The 20,996-nt window shown below is 35.2% G+C and overlaps 2 protein-coding genes across 2 annotated transcripts in view; both read right to left on the minus strand.

The window, feature by feature from the left end:
- Positions 1-20,996, minus strand: part of LOC142336530 (F-actin-capping protein subunit beta-like) — a 113,855-nt gene that overhangs the window by 25,544 nt on the left and 67,315 nt on the right. The gene's annotated exons all lie outside the window — the stretch shown is intronic.
- Positions 14,072-19,188, minus strand: LOC142336859 (uncharacterized). The gene is made up of 4 exons (XM_075385817.1): positions 18,092-19,188; positions 17,338-17,753; positions 16,617-16,793; positions 14,072-14,550 (listed from the first exon to the last, which is right to left on the minus strand). The coding sequence occupies exons 1-4, from the start codon at positions 18,528-18,530 to the stop codon at positions 14,152-14,154; spliced, it is 1,431 nt and encodes a 476-aa protein (XP_075241932.1). The 5' UTR covers positions 18,531-19,188; the 3' UTR covers positions 14,072-14,151.

Raw genomic sequence — 20,996 nt, forward strand, 5'->3', positions numbered from 1 at the left:
AACTGATTATAGACCTGTAATCACATTGTTGAAGTCTAAACATTAGTCCACTACTTGCTCAAAGAAAAGAGTTAGGATAACTTAGAAATTTTGTCTATTTCAGAAGAGTCAAAATTTCACAGAAGAAAAGGCATAGAGCGCAAGGTTGCCAATCTTCAACATAACCGATGAGACTATTATTTTATAGAAATCAAATTGCTTGAAACGCCTGATTGTTCACAAGCTTACCATTGAGTAAATTTGGCCGAGGAAACTGCTGTACAACTCCTAACCTTACATTTTTCTTCGTAAATTTATGCGTATGAGCGTTTATCTCAGGGACTCAGCAATTTAGTCACTGGTTATAGTTCAGTTATTCTCCACAACTAAGTTATTTTCTGGCATCAACAATATTCAACCAATTCATGGATAATAGTGGAGGCGCTATTACAAAGTTTATCCAATTACTTTATACTCTGAGAAGATTATTTGAGTTCATTCAAAAGTCAGGATTAAAAACTCTCTAGGAAAATGCGAGATCGCTTCACAGTCAATTCTTTTTTATATATTAAAAAGACGAATGAGAGAAAATCGCCAAAAGCTGAAAATGTCCAAAAATATTGAAAATTCTGCGATGACAAAAACGACCAAGCTTGATAAAAGACTAATTTGCTCTGCGCAATCTTAAGTAACCTCATACCAAAATTAGGTGGGAGGTCGATCCCACTTCAATAACTCCAAAAAATGAAGGGGACCAACAAGCAAACAATATGCACTCGGATGCACAAAAAACGGCAAAATATGATCTATATGAAGCAACAGAGCTAACACTCAGATTGCCCAAGCCCGGTGTACATTGCGTACTTCTCCGCAATGCAAGCTTATAAGGAGTCATATTCTAGCTCATGGTTGAAGACTTTTGAAGTATATGTCTTTAAAAAAAACAATCAAAAAATAGTTCCTCAGTTTCTTTTGCAGCACAAGTTATTACAAATGCGCAGCTAAAACTTTACGCTTATTACAAAATATTATGGCATTCTACTCCGCATTAGAGCAGCAGTTTACTAATTTCGAAGACAACAGAAAAAGAGTCAGAAAGCGCCTTAACTTCTTCATTAAGTACCATGGGAAGGAAGAATTTATTATGTGTTTTTGCCTTAAAGGTGACTCAAATTCCAATCACAGTTGCTAGTCAAACAGAAAAAAGTGATTATCAAGAAAACGGCATATCAATTATTACAATTGACCCCAATTTGTAGCTTTAACAAAAACTGGAAACAAAATGGTATTTTTATGGAATAGATGCAGCTTATCCAATACTTTAACCAACAAACTGGGCCAACAAACTGGGCGAAACCAAGAGACCTCTACCAGTGTAGAGTCAATTTCAATTCCCGGCGTAACAGAGTTAACAAAAAGATTGCCTAAGCCCAACTTACGTCCTCCTCTGCGAACCAAGCTAATAGGGAGCCAGATTTGTGCTCGTGGTTGAAAAATATTGAAGATTATGTCAAGGAAAACAGCCAAAGGAAAAACTTAAGTCTCGCTGTCTTCTGCTTCACAACTTTTTGCGGCTGCACAGCTTTAAATTTCTTCTTATTAAAAAATTTTCTGTTACTATATTTCCGACTAGAGAAGATTACTAATTTCAGAATAACATGAAACTACCCAGTTCCTCCATTAAAGAGTTACCAAAGCTCAAAGCACTCTTTCAATCAAAAACAATTGCGCCATCATTAATGTTCTTTTTGACAAAGTTCAATTTTTCAACGTTGTCATTGCCAATTTTCTTGACAAAATAGATTACGCAGCAAATTTCTTGTCACGTGAACAAACAAAATTAAACGTTCAGCTTATCCTTTAGGTTAACAGAAAAGTCACCAATACCTGAATGAACTGTTGAATCTGAAGCAGTCACGAGATTTTTTGATTACAAACATAGAGCATCAAAATAAAATTTTTTGAGAAAAAAGAAAGAGAATATCTTCAATTTTTCACATCTATAAAAGAATTAGACCTTGTGAACAGTGTGTTGAAGAAGAAAGAGAAAAAACCGAGACAATTGAGACAGAAAAAACAACTTCACGAAACAAAAAAAAATGCAAAAAAAGCAAAGCAAGCTGATGATATGAACCATTTAACTGACGAAGAAAACAAATTATTTTTGGGAAGTAAGCAAACAAATCGTTCTATTGAGTGGAGATATAATGGCCTATATAGTTAACTGAATTATGCAGGAATAAAATCAGAAGAAGTTTGACTGTTTGGAATTTCAAAACAACACATACAGAAAATTTTCAGACAACATAGCAGAACAGGCTTCAAGTATATACCGCCGCAGCTTAATTGGGAAGTGGTTATCTATAGATTACACACTTGCAGACCGGAGGACAATTAGGAATACTTTGAAAAATTCATATTTTTTGCTAAACAATTTAATTACCCCAGTTTCATCAAACTTTTTTCATAAATCTTATCAAAATTTCCATCACATGTTTGCAGATAAAGCAAAAAACAACAACATTTATGGCAGCTGCAATCAGCATCTTCATTTACAAATTTCATCGGAGAAACAATTTAAATTGACGTTGTTGAACAAAAATTCCAAACTTCAACATTCATGTTAGTGGAATTGACTTGACGTCCATACAAAGTAATGACTTTCAATACCGCTAAAAAACCGTAATGGAAACACAGTTTTTAGAGGGTTTTGGCAGATTTAATTTCAGCAGAACTCTTTGACAATTATATTATTGGGTGATCTAGCGATAAATTTCACTCCACAATTAATAACGAAGTTAACAATTTTATTGGAGTTTAATTTAAAACATGAAACTGAATCAACCACAGACAATTGGAATAGTAGAAGGCTCACAAACAACATTTAGGCCAATTTTGAAATGCAATTGTTACAAGCATTGTAAAGATTGGTACTGGTATTTACCGCTTGCGGTTCTTTATACACAACACGTCTTATCATTCTTCAATTGATTGTTGCCTCAGAACTCATTTCCATAGACGTGAACCCGTTAAACTCCCTAGTCACCTTTTTAAACAATATTGAAGCAAGAAGTTGAAAAAAAAACTAATTAAGATTACGGTTCATCATTGCAATATACAGAGTTTCAAAATACTTTTTGAAAGAAACAAAGACTTTTGGACTCTAAACATTGAAAAGGTCTCAGTGTTACTTCTCCGTTCCCTGCAGCTCCCAAAGTGTCATTGGTACGCCCTCTACCTCCAGTATGGCCAGTAACGCCAGCTATACCAGTAGCATAAGGACAAGGAAACCAGAACATATTCAACGGAGATTTCGACGACAATTTTGAGAGAGAAATTACCCCAAAGGTAGTTTCCAATAGTTCTGATGACGTAGCTACACTGGAGGAGCTACCGTTTTCTGAACGTCAACCTGGTGCCCACAAGTCCGAGCGAATCATAACATTCTACGAAGAGTACATATAACACATGGGACTAATGTCGGTAATAACCAGTATAGAGTTGACTTTGCAAAATTGCGGGGAGTGAGAAAGTTGGAATCAACCTGGATTCTTTGGCACGTGAATGTTTGCATTCAAACAAATCCTATTGCCGCCATATACAAAACAACCGTGCAATCTAGCAAAAGTTATGGAAGGAGTTAGCAAAGTTACTGGAAGTTAAAATATTACGTACAACGTTGAAGCACCCACCCACCATTGGAGGAGCAGAAAGCTCAAAAGCAAAATTTTTTGGAACTTGAAAGCCAATTTGAAACTCATCTCTAAAGGACATTGTAAAGACTGGCACAAGTATAGAGTGCTGGCAACTTTTACACAAACATCTCAAATTTGTAGATTTGAACACGTTAATCCTCTTAATGTCCGTTTTTCTACCAGAGACAAACAGTTGAAAAAAATTCATTGAGGTTTGTCTCGCTACTACAATATACAATGCTTCAAATATTGTCGAACAAATTAAAGACTCTTGCATCCTTATCAGCCTTACAGAGGTTTTTGTGACCAAAACACAAAAGCGCAGCACTACAACCTCGACTCACATTGAATAACAATAATTTTTGATGCAGCCGGCAAAATAATTTTACACAAAAAACCGAACACATTTGGACACCACTCCATAGAGTTGAAACTGTTCTGACAAACCCAATTTACATGATCGGAAAAACAAAAAAATTCCAATCAACGTGTTCATCTGATCAAACCAATCACCTTTCAACTAATAGAGCCGCCTGAAAACATACAAAAAATGATCCAGCAAAAATTAAAGCCGATTCCTCAAGAAGAGCAACCAAAAAAGAGGAAAAACAATTTGACGAATACATCCCAAATCTATTAGAACAATATCGAAATAGTGCGTTTTCAAAATTTGTTCAAGATTAACCATCGCAAGAAGATCTCATTGTTACTGATCTACTCCTTGCAATTCCTGCAGTGTCATTGGTAACCCCTCTACATCCAATTGTGCCATTAAGGCCGGATATACTAGTAGCACCACCAGTGAAAATCACGGCAATTTCACCAGAGAATTCACTAACGAATTCGAGAGACAAATCAGTCGAAACCTCGTTTCCTTTAGTTGTGGTAACATAGCAACACAAAGGAGTTGTCATTTCCTGAATGCCCACCAGATGCCACGGAGTCCGAGAGAATAATAATAAACAACGAAGAAGACATGAAACAACCAGGACCAAGTTCTCGTAGCAATCAATTTATAGTTAATTCTACAGAAATGCCAGGAGACAAAAACTGCAATCTTCCTGGGAGCCTTTAGCACTTGATGAATTGCGTTCGAAAAAATTTCTACTGCCTCTATCTTCAAACAGCAGTCCATTGTAAACAAAAGTTCAGGACGGAGTTATCGAGATTACTGGAAATTAAAATAAATTGTGCGACCCAGAAACATTCACAATCTTTGGACTAATTTAACGTTAACAAGCGACACATTAGTTTATATTGAAACTCAATTCTAAGGAACATTGCGAAGATTGACACAACTATATACTCCTTGAGACTTTTTTACCCAACACATCGTCTCAATTTTCAATTAACTGTTGTCTCAGAACACAATTTAATAGAATTCAACCCGTTAACAACCTTAACTCACTTTGTATACAAAACTGATGCAAAAAGTTGAAAAAAAGAATTCAGATTAAGTTTTGCCATTGCACTATGCAAGGCATCCAAACTGGGTTGCAAAGAATCAAAAATTTTTGGACTCTTGTCGGCGTTACAGAGGTTATTGTGACTGAAAGCGGAAATACAGCAGTGCAACCTTCACCCAATTTGCCTCAAACTAAGTTTTTAGTTTAAGCGGCAAAACAATTTTCCCAGAAAGCAGGACACATATGGCTACCATTACATACAATGAAAAAAATTAGACAAACACAGATTATATGATCAGAAAAACGGGAAAATTTCAATCAATATTTTCACCGGATCAGTTCAGGGCCATTTCAATTTACAAAGACGCCAGAAGACACAAAAGATTTTAACCTTCAACTTATAAAGCAGAGTCTTTTAGAAGAGCAACAACAAAAGAGCCAAAACTATTTGGCGAATATGTCACAAATTTATTAGAACAATATGAAACAATGTCAAAACAGTTTGTATCCAAAGTTTCTAAGAGTTTTGCTTCTGGCTGCTCCTGCAGTGCCAGTGTTAGCTCCAGTAGTGCCATTAACGCCAGCAGTAGGCATCAACAGTGGAAATCAAAACATATTCACCAGATAATTCTCTGACAAATTTGAGAAAAAAATCACCCAGTAACAGCGTTTCCGATTGGTGTGACAACATCGCAACACCAGAGGAGCTGTTTTTTTTTAAAGTTCACCTGGTGCTCACAAAACCGACAGAGTTTTAAAAAACTACGACAAAGACATAGAACAACCAGGAACAGGAACTCGTAGCAACCAATATAGAGATAACTGTAGAAAAATGCGAGGCTTGGGAAACCTGTAATCAATCTGGGAGCCGAGCTTGTAACAAGTAATGGCTTGCGTTTACAAAAATCACCCTACTGCTTCCATCTCCAGAACAACCGTCCTTTCTAACTAAATTTAATGACTGATTTAACAAGGTTACTGGAAGTTGAATTAAAAAAATACAAATAAATAAGATAAAAAAATTCAGTGGAAACATTGGCGCAATTAGGAACTGCTTGCAACTTTTATACCAAGAATGTCCTATCATTCGTCAACTTATTGTTGCCCCCGAGCTCGAATTGATAGCTGTGAACCCGTTAAATTCCTTAATATCTTTTTTTACGAAGTTGATGCAAAAAGTTGAAAAAACTAATTCAGATTTTGTTTTGCCATTGCAATATGCAAGGCGTCAAAAATGTGTTGTAAAGAAACAATGACCTTTGGACTCGTATCAACGTTACAAACGTTATCATGACCAATAGCAGAAGCGCAGCAGTTCAATATTCACTCACATTGCCTTACACTAAAGTTTTGGTTACATCGGCGAAGCGATTTTACCTCGAAAGCAGTACACATGGCTAACACGCTATAGAGTTGAAAAACTTCTAAAAACCCAGATTACATAAATTAAAAAAACAAACAATTGCAAGTGAATGTGTTCATCGGATCAAACCAAGGCCGTTTGAACTATCAAAACTGCCGAAACACATACAAAAAATGGTCAAGCAAAATTTAAAGCTGATCTTTCAAGAAGAGCAGTCACAATAAAGCGCAAACTGTGTGCTGGAAAAACAATTCCCGAAACAGTTCAAATTTCAAGACACGAAAGTAAACGTCTAAGAAATCGTCAAGTTAGAGCCTTGGTTAACGCCTAGACGCCTAAAAACAATGTTTGGACCCTAAACGATACATACTAGGCTTCTGATGTCCCGCTGATGAATCTAAGACCAATTACATAAAATAGCTGCTATCATGAAGTTGTGTAAAAACAAATCAGGCTGGGTGAAAATTTCAATATAAAAACACTACCACCATGAAGCGAAAAACGCAGTAATTGAAGGCTTATTCAGATTATTCACAGCTTTGTTAAGTCTGAACTGTCAAAAACCGAACTGTCAAAAACAGCAAAAAGCTTTGAAACCAACGTCTTAATAATAACTTTAGAGCGGGAGCAGAAAGTGGTGTTAATTGTGAGCCCCTTGAAATTACCAAGAGCCTGTTAGAAATTAAAAACGCAAAGTTTTTGATTTACTTGAAGATTTCAACTCATATCTGAAAAACTTTGAAGTTTGAAAATAAAGCTAAACACATGAAAAGTTCTTGTTTGATTATTCACTGTGAAAGACAGTAATTATAGCCTACACATCTCTCACAACAGCAAACGCGTTCGTATTTGAGACAATTATGTTGCAGAGAGAGTGTAACTACAGTTGGCATGGAAGTCATTTAACTTTTCACCTTTATGACACTGGAAAAATTGATTTTGCAGAAAATCAAGGTTGTTTTTTGGAAAAACGACAAAACTGAAGACACAAAAAACACAAAAAAATTGAGCTACTAAACGAATATGTATAAATCTATACCAACTCTGATCTCAAAATCGAGTCAGCCAGCAACGAAAAATATTTTCGAATAACAAAAGAAATTGCTGAGGTCTCTAAAATTCAGCTAGAAAAGAAGGAGAATCAAAGTGAAAAATGTAGGTTAGTTCATGATCGTTTCTATTTTTTTGATAAAAATTGTTACATGCCACGGAGGGGACACATATGCTTGCAACGACTCAATTTTATTTTCATCGTAGCAACTTTTGCATCAAAAGTTACCACCTAGATTTATATGCCTCATAGTATAAATTTGTTATTCTCTATACCCATATCATTGGATCAACGGCTGGTTTTAGTTCCTCGTGAATTAATATTAGCAAACTAAGATTATATTAATGCTAGCCAGAAACAATCAACCTATCGTTTGTCTTTGGCATTGCCCATGAAAGATCTCTTGTCACACTAGGACGCCCAATTTCTGTACGAAATATTCAACACGGCACAAAGATTTCCCTTTACTCGAGCGATTCTTCTTGCATCACGTCAAAGTTCATTTCAAATCTTTTGATTACAAGTCATCTTTACTTCCCCAAAAAGATCCAAAGGAAGCCCGCCAGTGGATTACTGAAGTTCTATACTTTTCAGTTTTGCAGGACTCTATGAAAAAAACTATACTAACCAAATAACAGAATGAGAAATGTCTAAGATCTTCAATTTATCGCATATGTCACGACAAAATAGAGACCCCTCAGACAAATTCAACTTGCTCAGCGTTGCTCTATTTCCATGCTCCAGTCGTCGCACTCTCAAACAACTAAAAAAAAGAGTTTTACTTCAAACGTCTGAAACAGCGAGAAAACTCAGCTACCAGTTTTGGCTAATAGTGATTGCAAAGCCATTTAGATAGAGAGAAAAAAACATGAATGATGCCTCACTTTCAACAAGCAAAGAGAAGGAAGGGGAAACAGTCTTGTATTAAAAAAACTCTAACTCGGAATTCAACTGACGAGCAAAAATATTAGGATCCAAACAGACTTTGGAATTTGTCAAACGATTCCTGGCACTTGAATCCATGTCAAACAAGCTTATTTTCTTTTTACTTTTTAATTTCATCAGTGTCAGCTATCTGGAAACTACCTTTTTATGTCGAAAGCAGATGTTTATAACCAATTGTTCTAATAATTAAAAGTAGAAACGATCAGCAAATCTTGATTAGCCGACATAGACAAAATAGCCGACCGATTTTTTCACAAAACGCAACTTCTTAAGACATCAGCTATTAATGTTCTCAGTTGTTTTATTCTATGTTCAGAACAAGCTCTCTCTTATCCTAAATATTGCCATCTTCACTGCAAATTTATTGTTCCATGCAATAGTTTTGTATATTTTTCATGGCATCAATATTTACCCAAGCAAATCTTTTTGATATCTTTCTTGTCTTTGATTTGCTCAGGACAGATGAAACTGTTATAGTCTTAGTCTAATTATATTTGCGTTTTACTCCTTTCTATGTTTACTTTAGTTTTCCTACACCAGCAGGCGCCAGAAGTTTCATTTATCTTGAATTAATCTCATTGTATTTGTTTTATGATTACTCAAAAGTAAATACGGCCGCCAGGTCTTGGTAATCAGTAAGATGCAACTGAAAGTCAAGCAAATTTTTTCCAGCTAAATATTAGCAGTAAAAAAATCAGTCTTAAATGAACTCTTTTTTAACTAAAAATCATACAAAAGCTGTAAGCCCTGCTCTTAAGTAAACTCCTGACCACTAAGTCTATGTTCAACGAACTCTTAAGGAATAAATTATAGAACACAAGATGTCATTTAGTTATTGATTAATATGTTTATAAGACTGTTGATAACCTCGAAAACAATAAATTGACAGGCCAAAGGTGTCCTTAGGCGTGCGCAATTAAATATGGAAAGTACACAGTGTGGTTGCAGCTAAAATTTTTGTACAACTTGCATATCCAATAGAACCGTCTTTTGCGCGTACTGTTCTAAAGTTTTTACACAGAACAAAAGTTCTCTTAAAGTGCCAAATAACTATTGTTTCAACAACTTCCATTCACGAATTTTTTGCTGGTGCAGTCTAGAGGAATTAATGATATCTCAGATTTGAAATGTTAATAAAATTTATTTAGTTTCGACAACTTTTTTAGCCAATGCTGCGTGGAACAAACGGTATTGATAGTAACGAGAAAGACGGCTTTTATCGATTACTTTTGCTTTTCCAAAAGTCAAAAAAATACACATGAAATTGCTAATTACAAATCTGTCCCTTATTTTCAAAAATCAAAATTTAGGTCGTTTTTACCAGGCTTCGAAATTAAAATTGCCTTAATTTTTCCACCCTGTATAAAATGTTGTATTTTGTCAAAATAGAAACTGTTTTACGTGCCGCAACTCTCAAGGAGGTGCTGCTTGAACGGAGAATCCTCTGAATCCTGTGCACCACGTGCGGTGTCAAATTTTTGTCAAAAGCCGACTTTAGGGCACGCAAGTAGTTTTTCATTCGTTTTTTTCATCAAATTGATTGTCAGAAAAAAAACACAGTGACTTAGTACCAACGCCAGATCACAATCGTTATGTTACTATGCATACTTGAAACTGAAGATATTTTAAAGAAAATATTTTTTTTACCTAAAGTGAAACATAATCGAACAAAAATGAGCTCAATTTACACGCCTGGATAAACAATATCGAAAGTTTCAGTAATCGAAAAACTGCGGGCATGATCAATAAGTCAAAGCAAATACAGAAAAAAAATTTAAAGCTGCTGATATGTTTCAGTCCTGTGATGCTCATCAAAAAAGGTCACTAATATTAGCTCGTTTTTTATTGTTGTGAATGGTTGTATACCTGTTTCTCTGTTCTGAGTGTCTATTCATCAATTTGTTTGACAGCGATGTCTAATGTGCCTGTACTAAATATCTCACCTAATAACTTTCTGAAAATCTCACCTTACCTGCTTAAACGTTCTATACTGAGGGCATGGGGTGCAACATTGATCTTTAACTTCTGACTCGTTGGTCATACTTTTAATATATGCTCTCTGTCAAAGCTTGACAGGTCTCATAAAGTTGTTTTAGGATTAAAAAATAAATTTGGGTGTTTATTTTGGCTGTAAGATTTATATCAGATTTATAAAAGGTTAACATAGATCTAACTTAATAGACAACTTGATTGTTGAAAATTTTATTCAAAATTATAAAGTTTAACCTAAAAAGGAAGGGTTTGAGAAAGATGATTGAAATTTTGCTAACATATAATTTTTGCTGTAACTTTTTATGTCTGTCTGAAAAAATTATAACTTGAAAATGTATATAACATTTCGTTAATCGAGATAATTGAAAAAATGTAAACAATTTTTAGTTAGATTTTTTTTAACTCAAGAAGAGTTCTTTTGTGAGTTCTCATTTTACTACTTTCTCTCTCTTACGTTTTCAATTTGTTTATATATGTTGTTTGAATTCTAATTTGTTGATACGTTGTGCTTTTTGTTCTGATTTAAATAATTTCACAAAAGATATTTCCGTTTACAACATATTGCAGTCTATATGGCAAAAAGTACAACAATAGAAGGTCAGTTTTACAATTCATTTCAATCTGAATTGTTTATCCAATTAAAAAATTTTATTTTTAGAATGATGTAATTGGGTTCTAATCTTAGTTCAGTTAGGTTTTCTCTTTTTGAATATAACATATTACTTGTACTTCAATACATCCCGAGTCGCTCCCTAATGGCATAAAAATTAAAATACTAAATCAAAATGTTTACCAAAATGCGTTAAAGATAAATATATCCAATCAAACATAAGAGTTTTTACAGATAGCATATAAAATCAGATATGATGTGTAAAATTTGAAAAATTTTTCAACTCCTCTCCGGGCTTACAAAAAGGAAAAAATTGCACTGCTACGAAAGACGTTGCTGTTTTCTGAGTAAAATACCTCTTTTCTGAGTAATCTAAGTTGGCAGTTAAGAATTGAAACGGCGCCATTAGTATTTGTTTGCCAATCCCCAAGTAGTTTGCCGTATGAATGTTAGTGCCTGGAACGTATAATACAAATTTGAAAATGTTGATATGATTTTGGTAGTTGGTGTATAAAGCTCATATCGTACCTTGGGGGGGAGGGCTTGATGTTGGGGATTGACACTCATGTCAATGGGCATCTGCGAAGGTTTTTGAGGGTCCACTATGTCTTCGAAGGCCAAAAGGAGGAAGTCTTCGTCAATATTTGTAATGGGTTATTAAAAGTCATTTACAAGTGTAATTATTTGATTCTTTAATTACACTGGAAAGGTTGTAAAAATCATCATTATTAGATTGATTTCCTCTTTCTTGCCTCATTGGATATAGCTCAATATGCATAGGAGGATATATATATATATATATATATATATATATATATATTTATATATATATATATATATATATATATATATATATATATATATATATATATATATATATGTACATATATATATATATATATATATATATATATATATATATATATATTTATATATAAATATATAGTCGGATCATTAAAAGTTAGGGCTTGTACTAAAGGTTCGGAGTCGTCTTTTTATTCACCAGGACGAAATATAGGTTACTATAAATCGAAAATTATGTTAAAAGTAGCTCATAGTAATACTTTTCCGGATCTCATTGAGGATCCGTTAATTATACGCATTTTTAATGATCGAATGACTTAAACTAGAATGTCAATTACAAATTCGACAAAAACAAATCTAATGAATGTAAGTCCGCATTGCTCAAAATAATAGTGTTTTCGGCCGAAGGCTTTTATTTACTGGTCATGTAAAAACTCTGACGAAAATGAAGAGTCTAAATATATTGTTCTTGTATTATAGTAATTACTGTAACTACTAGGCTAGCACCAGTTAGGTTGACTTTCTACTAAATCGCAAGCATATTCTTGCATTGCGTCTTTCATTTCAAAATTTAGAGGTATATCAAGCCAAATTGCAATCATGTTTTCTGTTACGTGGCAAGAATCTTTTTGTCCGTTTTTTTAAAAATCATTCAAAAAAGTTTGTGGTTTTCTTTTTTGGGTGCAAATAAAGCTGGCCCTGTAAATTCTGTTATACCTGGAGTTATTTCAATCCAAGGATCATCATTTTAGTATATAGTTGAAAGTTATTCTTTTGCTTTTTGTTACATGATTGTTACTTAGCAGTAGTAATTGTTTGTCTGCTTATAAATTTACGTACCTCGTTGAAAGTTCTTCTCGGATTTTCTGTTTCGATCACTTCTCCTCCTCGGTGAACCGCATTTCAATGTGAGCGTTCATTTTAAGAAAGAGTTTATGAATGACCAGCAGTGTAATCTTTATATTGAAGATTCAAAAGAATGAATCGATTTACTTTAGTTGAAATTTTAAGGTTTTCTCAACGGCATTTTGGTCCTTCCGCGAAAATGGTGAAATACCGATCTACGATTCGGTTTATTTATAACACGGCCATTTGTTTTTTGAATGGGGGACTATTGAATTTTGATTAGTCTATTTAAGACAAGACGTCGGTTGCGGATTATTATTGGAACAACTGGTTGCTCTGATTGGACAACAGAGGTTTGTATGTTGCGATAGAGCGAATATTAAAGTTCACTGGTTGTGATATATTTCAGTTTTCTTTTAAATATAGATTACGAGGCTAGCGTAACTCTTATAATTATGCAAATTACTGTACTCAAACTGTTGAAAGAGGCGAATTGACGTGCCTACGAGCGTTTAAAATTGGAACTAGATGCCAGAGAGATGAAATTCTTCCTTTTTGAGCAATATATATCTACTTAAATTGTCCTCTCTGAAGAAGAATTTTCCTTTCTGCGTGTCAAATAATAAGTATTATTAAAACCGACAAAATTAAGGTCCAAAAGCAAATACTTTCTCGTAACTAGCTACTTTGAAACAAAAAATAGCTTCAACCTCCTCTCTGGACTGCTAAAACCATTTAATATTGAAGAACGGAAACATGGGCGAGAATTAGCATAAAGTTTCGAAAAAAGTTCAAATATGAGAACAAAATCAGTGTGAAAAGTTACATGTTCACAAAAACTTTAAACCTCAATAACTACTAAAAAAAACAAAAATAAACAATCTTTTTCAGACTCTATGCTTTAAGGGCTTTCTAGTGATACCACTCACACGAGATATGTAATGATTGGCCAAATTTGACTGAACAAAAAAATCAGGTTGAGCATATCTCCCCCCTCAACTGCGGTCGGAAAAACTTAGTGCGAATTAAGTTTAGAAAGTCTTGACCGTAATCGACGTCTAATAGTAGCTAGACAACGTCTTCTATCCTACTGTTTAACTTTTCGCAAAATTGTCTATAAAATCTTAAAATCTGCATTTCTTCTTCTATCAGGACGTTTTTTTGTAGATATTGGCTGCGACAGAGGTTGGATTTTGCTTCAATCTGTGGACCCAAAATGAGCGAACTCAATATTCTCACATAGGCATATGGGTCTAATGAGCTCTGACTGGTCAATAATTTGCACGCTTAAATCCACAATTTCTATTCAAGAATAGCCTTTTCTTTTTCAAATAGGGGGAGGGGGCAGCTTGTTCAAAGAGTCTTCTTCCTGTTGCAAAATTATCAACTTTCAAAATTTCCTAAATAAATGTTCAAATATTTAAAAGACAGATTATTATATATTATGTATCTAAAATGTATCAAATTCCATCTACTAAAGAAGAGTTCACAGCTGTTCTCGAAGTTTGAATCAAATGAGCAGCCAAATTCATTGCAGGAGACGTGAACGCATTTGGGGGTAGCTGTGGCGCTCCTGAATTGTGATTGGCCAGCAACTGACCAATAGGAGGCCTCAAAAATGGTGACGTCACTGAGTTCCCTCCTGTACTGCAAAAATTGGCGAAAGGTGAAAAAGCGGGGTGTATGTTAGGCTGCGGTCTGATTTGGGGTAAATTGTTATTGTTGTTGTTTGTGTTTGAGAAATGAGGTGGGAAATTGTTGTTGTTGTTGTTTGTCTGATTTGCCCAACTTGGAGCGGTATTTCCCTGTGCGTCAGGGCCCAAGTTCTGCTTAGGTGGGCTAGATTGTTGACTGCTGAGCTGAAAGAATAAAGACAAAATTATGTATAAAACTGTTACAAGTGCCTTCAGAACTTTCTTCTTGTTCCAGTTGGCATTAAAAAAAGAATATTTGGATCTGCTATAGATCTGAATAGTTATTGAAGTAAACAGAAAACGTTACTTTTTCAAAACTACTTTTTCATTACATATTGAAGTGAATGGTAGGGTAGGTCTGCTCTTTAAAATGCAGGCTTGAAATGTTTGTTCAGAAATAAAAAAGACTATACCAGTCGGAAATGACCTCTGATCAGACCACCCTAAGATCGAAGTGACCTCTGATTACACTATTGTGCGCTCGAACCAAATCCCAGGCTCTGTAATTTTGGTCTGGAAACACGCCATCTGCGTTCGACTTGGGTCTGATCAGAGGTCACTTCCGGATGGCACCTCAACCTGGGAAGCGGACAGAGGACAGGGCACTTAAAAGGTGATTCTTTACTTCTTTGAATGAAAAAAGTGAATGAAAAAAGGGAAGCTAAAACTTACCATTCAACAAAAGTGAAAAAGAGATGGCAAAATCTGCAAGAAGTGATGATTATTTTTTACGCGACAAAAGGTTACAAAAACGATAAGAAGATGGAAACTTATTTTTGGGCAAGTGTTTAGGGTGCTTATCAATTGGAATAAAAACTATTAAAGTGTTAAACTGTGATAATTAAAAACAATAACAAACTACAAACTCAAAACGAAAGTTGAAATATCTTGCGGAAATGCTCCAAGAAAGATGCTTCTTTGTGGACACTGTTTTTAGAAGCCATTTTTAACTACAATGCCTTTAAGATAAGTTATATAAGCCTGTTCTCAATTTTCTCCAGTAAAGTTCTTAAACAATATTTTAACCGCTGTTTGAGTACATCTGTTGAAGTTTTTAGTAGTTATATTTCATCAATTAACAGCAAAAATCTTTACTTTGAACTTTTAGTCCTCTCTTGTACTATATCCACAGAGACCGTCAACCCTGATTCAGAAACAAAGCAACACAACACATTCTTCTTCACTAATTTCTTTAAAAAATTATGCAGCATTTTTCTGTACAGCAGTCAGCTGTTATCATGCAAATGTTCATTTTAAATTTTGGACTCATTATTTTTGCAGGAAACATCCAACAAATGTTATTGTTCTCTTCTAGATTATTCTAGCCAAAATTGTATAGATTCTTCTGTTCAATTTTTGATCTTGATTTATTCCACTATACAATTCAAAGTATATATAGGCTTCATATAAAAACAGAAGAAATGGTCTCTGAAATTGTAGAAATTAACAGTAGGTTTAAATTTTTCCCAATAAAATAGCAACACATCTAAAAAATCAGGCTACTTCGTATAATAATCTTTGAAATAATTTACAAATTTTACTCGTTTAAATTCAAGAACGGGTTTTTCAAGAACCAAAGCTTTAGGAAGTCAAAGCACGTATTTATCAGCCTCACCCTTCTCTGACAAAGTTGAGTCTCTGCTATGCTTTAACTTTAGATTTTGAGGTTAACCTAATTTATCAAACTCTGTTCAACTGAAAAATATTTTTTCCATTTAAATTGTGCATAGTGGAATTCATAAGTTTAAAAACTTTCTCCTGCTAACACACATCACATCATCAGGCGAATTAACAACTGGAAATCATATGGCATGAAAATGCACAATTGGAAGTCCTGGGCCCAAGACAGGTATGGACCAGACGAACCTGGGTCGCGGACAGGGTGGTCCGGTGCGACCGAGCTCATAGTCTGGACAAAATTTCGCTCGCACTGCTCTGTTTGGCCCATACCTGAATTGGATCTGTTAATTCTAGCCCATGCCCCGTCATAACCCAGGTCCGTCTGGCCCATATCTGTTTTGGTTGCGATCCTTACGACAATCAGACCGATCACTTTGGAATATTTGCGTTTTACTATTCTGCCGGTCATCATTAAAATAATAATAAAAATAATAATAATAATTTATAATTTTCCAATAATTGTAAACATGCCGAAATGGGGCTGTAGCTTCCTGGGGATTATAGGCAGGATCGAAATAGTGAAAAACTGAGTGTAATTGTTTTGTTCATACCTGTTGATGAAGTTGTGACGTAGTGTTGTTTACTATTGGGGTGGAATTTGAAGCTGACATGTGTTTAGTGATTGTGACATTTGGGTTTGCAGAGACTGGCACCCCTCCACAGCCCCCTTTTCCCATCTGCTGTTCCTTCCTGGCCCGGGCTCGTCTGTTTTGGAACCAAATCTTTACCTGTAACATTCAAGACATGCAATCGATAAATCACTTCAACGCCTTCAACACACATCTAAATGATGCGCAATTGTAACTTGTAAAAGTTATTTTTGTTTTCTAGGAAGAAAACGTAAAAATTGATGTCTTAAACAGACTTCGATTCCAAATAACAGCAGATTTGTTTTTTATTTTGTTACAAGTATCTCTGCCCTATATGGTTATATCCTGAATTTACTTGCTTCAAAAAATGCTTTGATCACGCGTCCTTTTCTTAAGCAACCTCGCAGAAATTCTTTTCAGACTTTGTTGACAGAAAATCTTCGAAATTAAGACTTCAACGCCAGAATGTCTTTTTTGACAAATTGATGTTCGAATATTAAAAACTTCATTCTGCATAACTTTTCCAAAATTTTTCCGGATTGGAAATTTGAAAAACCAAAATAGCGCAGTGCAATTAAAGATCTGCTTAGCCAATCAAGGGTTTAGATTAGAACGACATCTTATAGAACGAAACTTAGATTGGAACGATTAGAGATTTCAAGTCTGCTGTGTACTAACTAACCCTGCTGTCATTCAGAGAAAGCAACGCGGACAGTTCCGCCACATCAATCGAACTCAAATACTGCTTCACTTGGTACTTCTGCTCCAAAATTGCCACTTGTGCTGAAGAAAATGGAACCCTGGGGTTCCTGCCCAGTTTGCGGGTCACGTGCTGCATCTGGGTTCCGGTAGAACCCGCGGTCACCGACCCTCCCCCGGGTGAGGAGAGTTTCATACCTGTTCTGACAGGACTGGAACCCCGGTTTGAACTGCCAAGGGGGCTGGGTGATTTATGGTCATGGCCGAACATGATGACATTGGGGGAGAGGTCGTCTCTCGAGTCGTCTTTGGCTTCGAGGCGATGATGATGTCGCTCAGCATCGGGTGAGGATGCAGAGATGTTCAAACACAGATCGGCAGACGATGACCTTTTAAGAGCTGAAACAGCTAAGTATATAAATACATTGAGACCACAAATTTAGACTAAAATTAACCCAGATTGTTTCTCTATTCCGTTTATTACTATAGATTTATATTTTACGGGTTTCATTGCTGTACGCAAAAATAGATGATTATTAAGAAATATTAAGAACTTTTAGCCCTAAGTCTTCGCTGGTCGTAAGTCCTAACTTTCACATAATGGTGATGTTGCAAATCGAGATGCCCGCAGAACAGTATCTTAAAACAAGAATCCAAAAGCTTGTTCCATTAATTGCCTTTGCTGACCGCAAACCTAATAAATCAAACCGCAATTCAACAATCAAAAATGGACTCACTTTTATTTGGCGACTTGTTGGGCGACAGGAATTGCTGTTTCTTTCCCACCCACTCGCTCGGGGGGCTGATTAGCTTCTCGTCCGTACCCGCCGAGGCCGCAACCTGATTCCGTTTCAACTGTTGCGAAGAGGCGGACGCCAGAAGCGACTGAAGTGATGGGCCCAGGGCTGCCGAGAAGGGGGGCTGTCGGAACAAACCCACAGTTGCGTGTGCATTTGCCAGCTGCGGTAGAAATTGACTTCCTGGAAAGATTTCCGCCCGTGGAAAATGTGGCACCCCATCGTTGAGAAAATTCCCAGCTGGCGATGGATCCAAATTTCCAAGTTTTCCGTTTTCTGGTTTTTGCAGAAGGTAATTTATGGAAAATTTAGTCACTTTTTCGTGTTTGGACTCGCTCGTGGGCTCTAAAATTGAAGTTTGAATTTTGGGCGAGTGCATTTTTAGTCAAGTAATTGCAAGATTCAATATAGCTTATGTCACTGATCGTTGAAGTTATAGTTTTCAAAATGAAATATGACAAATATCAGCTGAGGAGATTGAATTTTTTTGGAAGTGATTAGAAAGATGAAATAAAGGAGGAAATAAAGTGACGATATAAAATAAGAGAGATTGCCTCCAATTTGGACCGATTGTTTTTATCAAGCGGAGTTAATCAGTTGGTTTATAATTTATAACTACTCCAAATTAGTAGTAATATAACTAGCAAGTGCCCGCTCCACTGATTAGCTATCAGGTGTTCGATGTGGGAAGTTCAATGTTAATTTGCCCAAATCTGGGAACAGTTTTCTGATTATCTCTCTCACTTGTCGCACACAGTGCAATTGGGAAGAAATTGTTTGTTTGTTTGTTTTTCTGCCAGGCAATTCAAATTATGATTGGATGTGAGTGACCAAATAATAAACAATGTGATCAGATATCTTGTAAACTTTCCCAGAAGAAAAAATGAAATCAAATCACAATTTTAACAGTGAAAGTCTAATAATTTTAATAATTATTTTGCGCGACGAAATTAAACGATTAATTATTCCAATAAATTTGTTACAAGAAAAACAAGAATATCAAATTTTGCGTTTCTAAAGTTCAATAGGATAAGGAATTTGAGAATTTGAAAATATTTCGCGGCAAAAAGACCGAGTTAAGAAAGAGAAAAATTCGTAATGAAATGGAAAAGGCAAATATTTGATTCTGGGCCGGATTTTAAGTAATATCATAAGATAAGTAGTCGGGGGTGAAGAAGTGACTAAATGAGGTTGAAAATTCTGGTTAATGGGCAGTAATGGAATTGTCGGTTATAGTTTTAACTTATTTATTTGTTTTTATTTGCTTTTGTTTACTTCTTTGTTGAGCTTCTTGAAAAACGCGCTGATGAGGCGACTATTACGCGATTGTATTAATGCATTTTATGGGGAGCAATTTGACAATAATAAATTGGGAATTATAAGAGAGGGAATTTTGCTAAAAACGGAGGAGGAATTGTTATGTTTGGGGACAAAGTGAGTTTTAAAGTGAGAAGATTTATTATTCAAGAAAAGGGCTTTTTAGTTTTTAGTATTTGATTAAGCCCGCGGGTACTCGAAAAAGTAAATTAACTCAAATTTACCCCCCAATTGGAGTTGTGAGTGACTGTTTGGAGTGCCGGAATGGAATAATGAAAAGAGAGGAAGAGAAGATTTTTAAAAGGAAAAGAAAGGGAATCGGCGACGGCACTTTTTTTAAAAGGAATTTTGACCGGAGCCGAATTTTAGCTAATAAATTTGGCGCTAGTGGTTAAAGCGGCGTAGCGTTCAATTAATACCAAATTAGTTAACAGTCACTCACATCTAACTAACTGTCAGACGTGGGCTGTTAAAGGAGCTGCGCGTCTCCACCGGCGCGACAAAATAGCCCCCTCCCTTGCACCCTCTAACAATGGAAAAGGAAGGAAGGAAAGAGAGGCGCGATCTGATCTCGTCGAATATCTCAAAAAATAAATAAAGAGAAAAAATAAACAAAGAGTAGTTGTTATAATAGAACTAAGTAAACAACAGGAGGGATAATTCAATAATATCCACACCGAATATTTAGTAATAACTAGCTCAGTTATGACAAGGATAATAACTGCTAACTAATAATACTTAATTGTTGTCTGCTAAAAAGACAGAAGATTATAATTAAAGTTTATCTGTCGTTATGCGTGAACAATATTGTGGGGAAATAAACTTTTTCGATTTTTTCTTCAAAAAGTTCAAGTTTTCCAAAATGATGAAAACTTTTGCAAAGTTAATTTAAAAGTTGATTAGCCGGTACAAAGTAATACTCGGTTGTGAAAATTGAAATTAATTAATAGTATTCTATGATGTTATTGTAGTTATATGTTTGGATAATTGCAGCTTATATTTTGTAAAATTGAATAATTAAATTGCATTATTTTTCAAGTAGTAGTTATAATAGTAATAATTTGCATATTTGTTTTATTGGAATGAAAGAGAAAGAGAGATATGGCTGAGTTTAGTTCTTTTCTTTGCGACTTTTGTAGACGCCTGCCGGATGCCAGATTTTAAGTAGCCAGCAGTTGGCCAGTCAGATTCCGGCTCTAGCCCTCCGTGAACAGACATACAATTTGCTTATGTGTCGCCGGACCTTTGAAAAGTTTTGTGCTGTTTATGAAAAATTTGAAGTCAATTATGTGCTTTTAGAGACAAGCTATCATTAAATGCACTTTTCGTGTTGCTTAATAACTAGATTAATTTATTTGATCAGTCTAATTACAGAGTGTTGAAGTACAAATTATTAATCAGCAAATTGCTTACATCATATTATTAAACAATAATCATAATTATCATAAACATACCTGTGCTAAAACTATGTTTTCTTAGCTTTCTCTTCAACTGATTCTGAAGTCACATCACCACTCAAAAGACGACA

Source organism: Convolutriloba macropyga, chromosome 3, assembly GCF_964194025.1.
Source record: "Convolutriloba macropyga chromosome 3, txConMacr16.3, whole genome shotgun sequence".
NCBI lineage: Eukaryota > Metazoa > Xenacoelomorpha > Acoela > Convolutidae > Convolutriloba > Convolutriloba macropyga.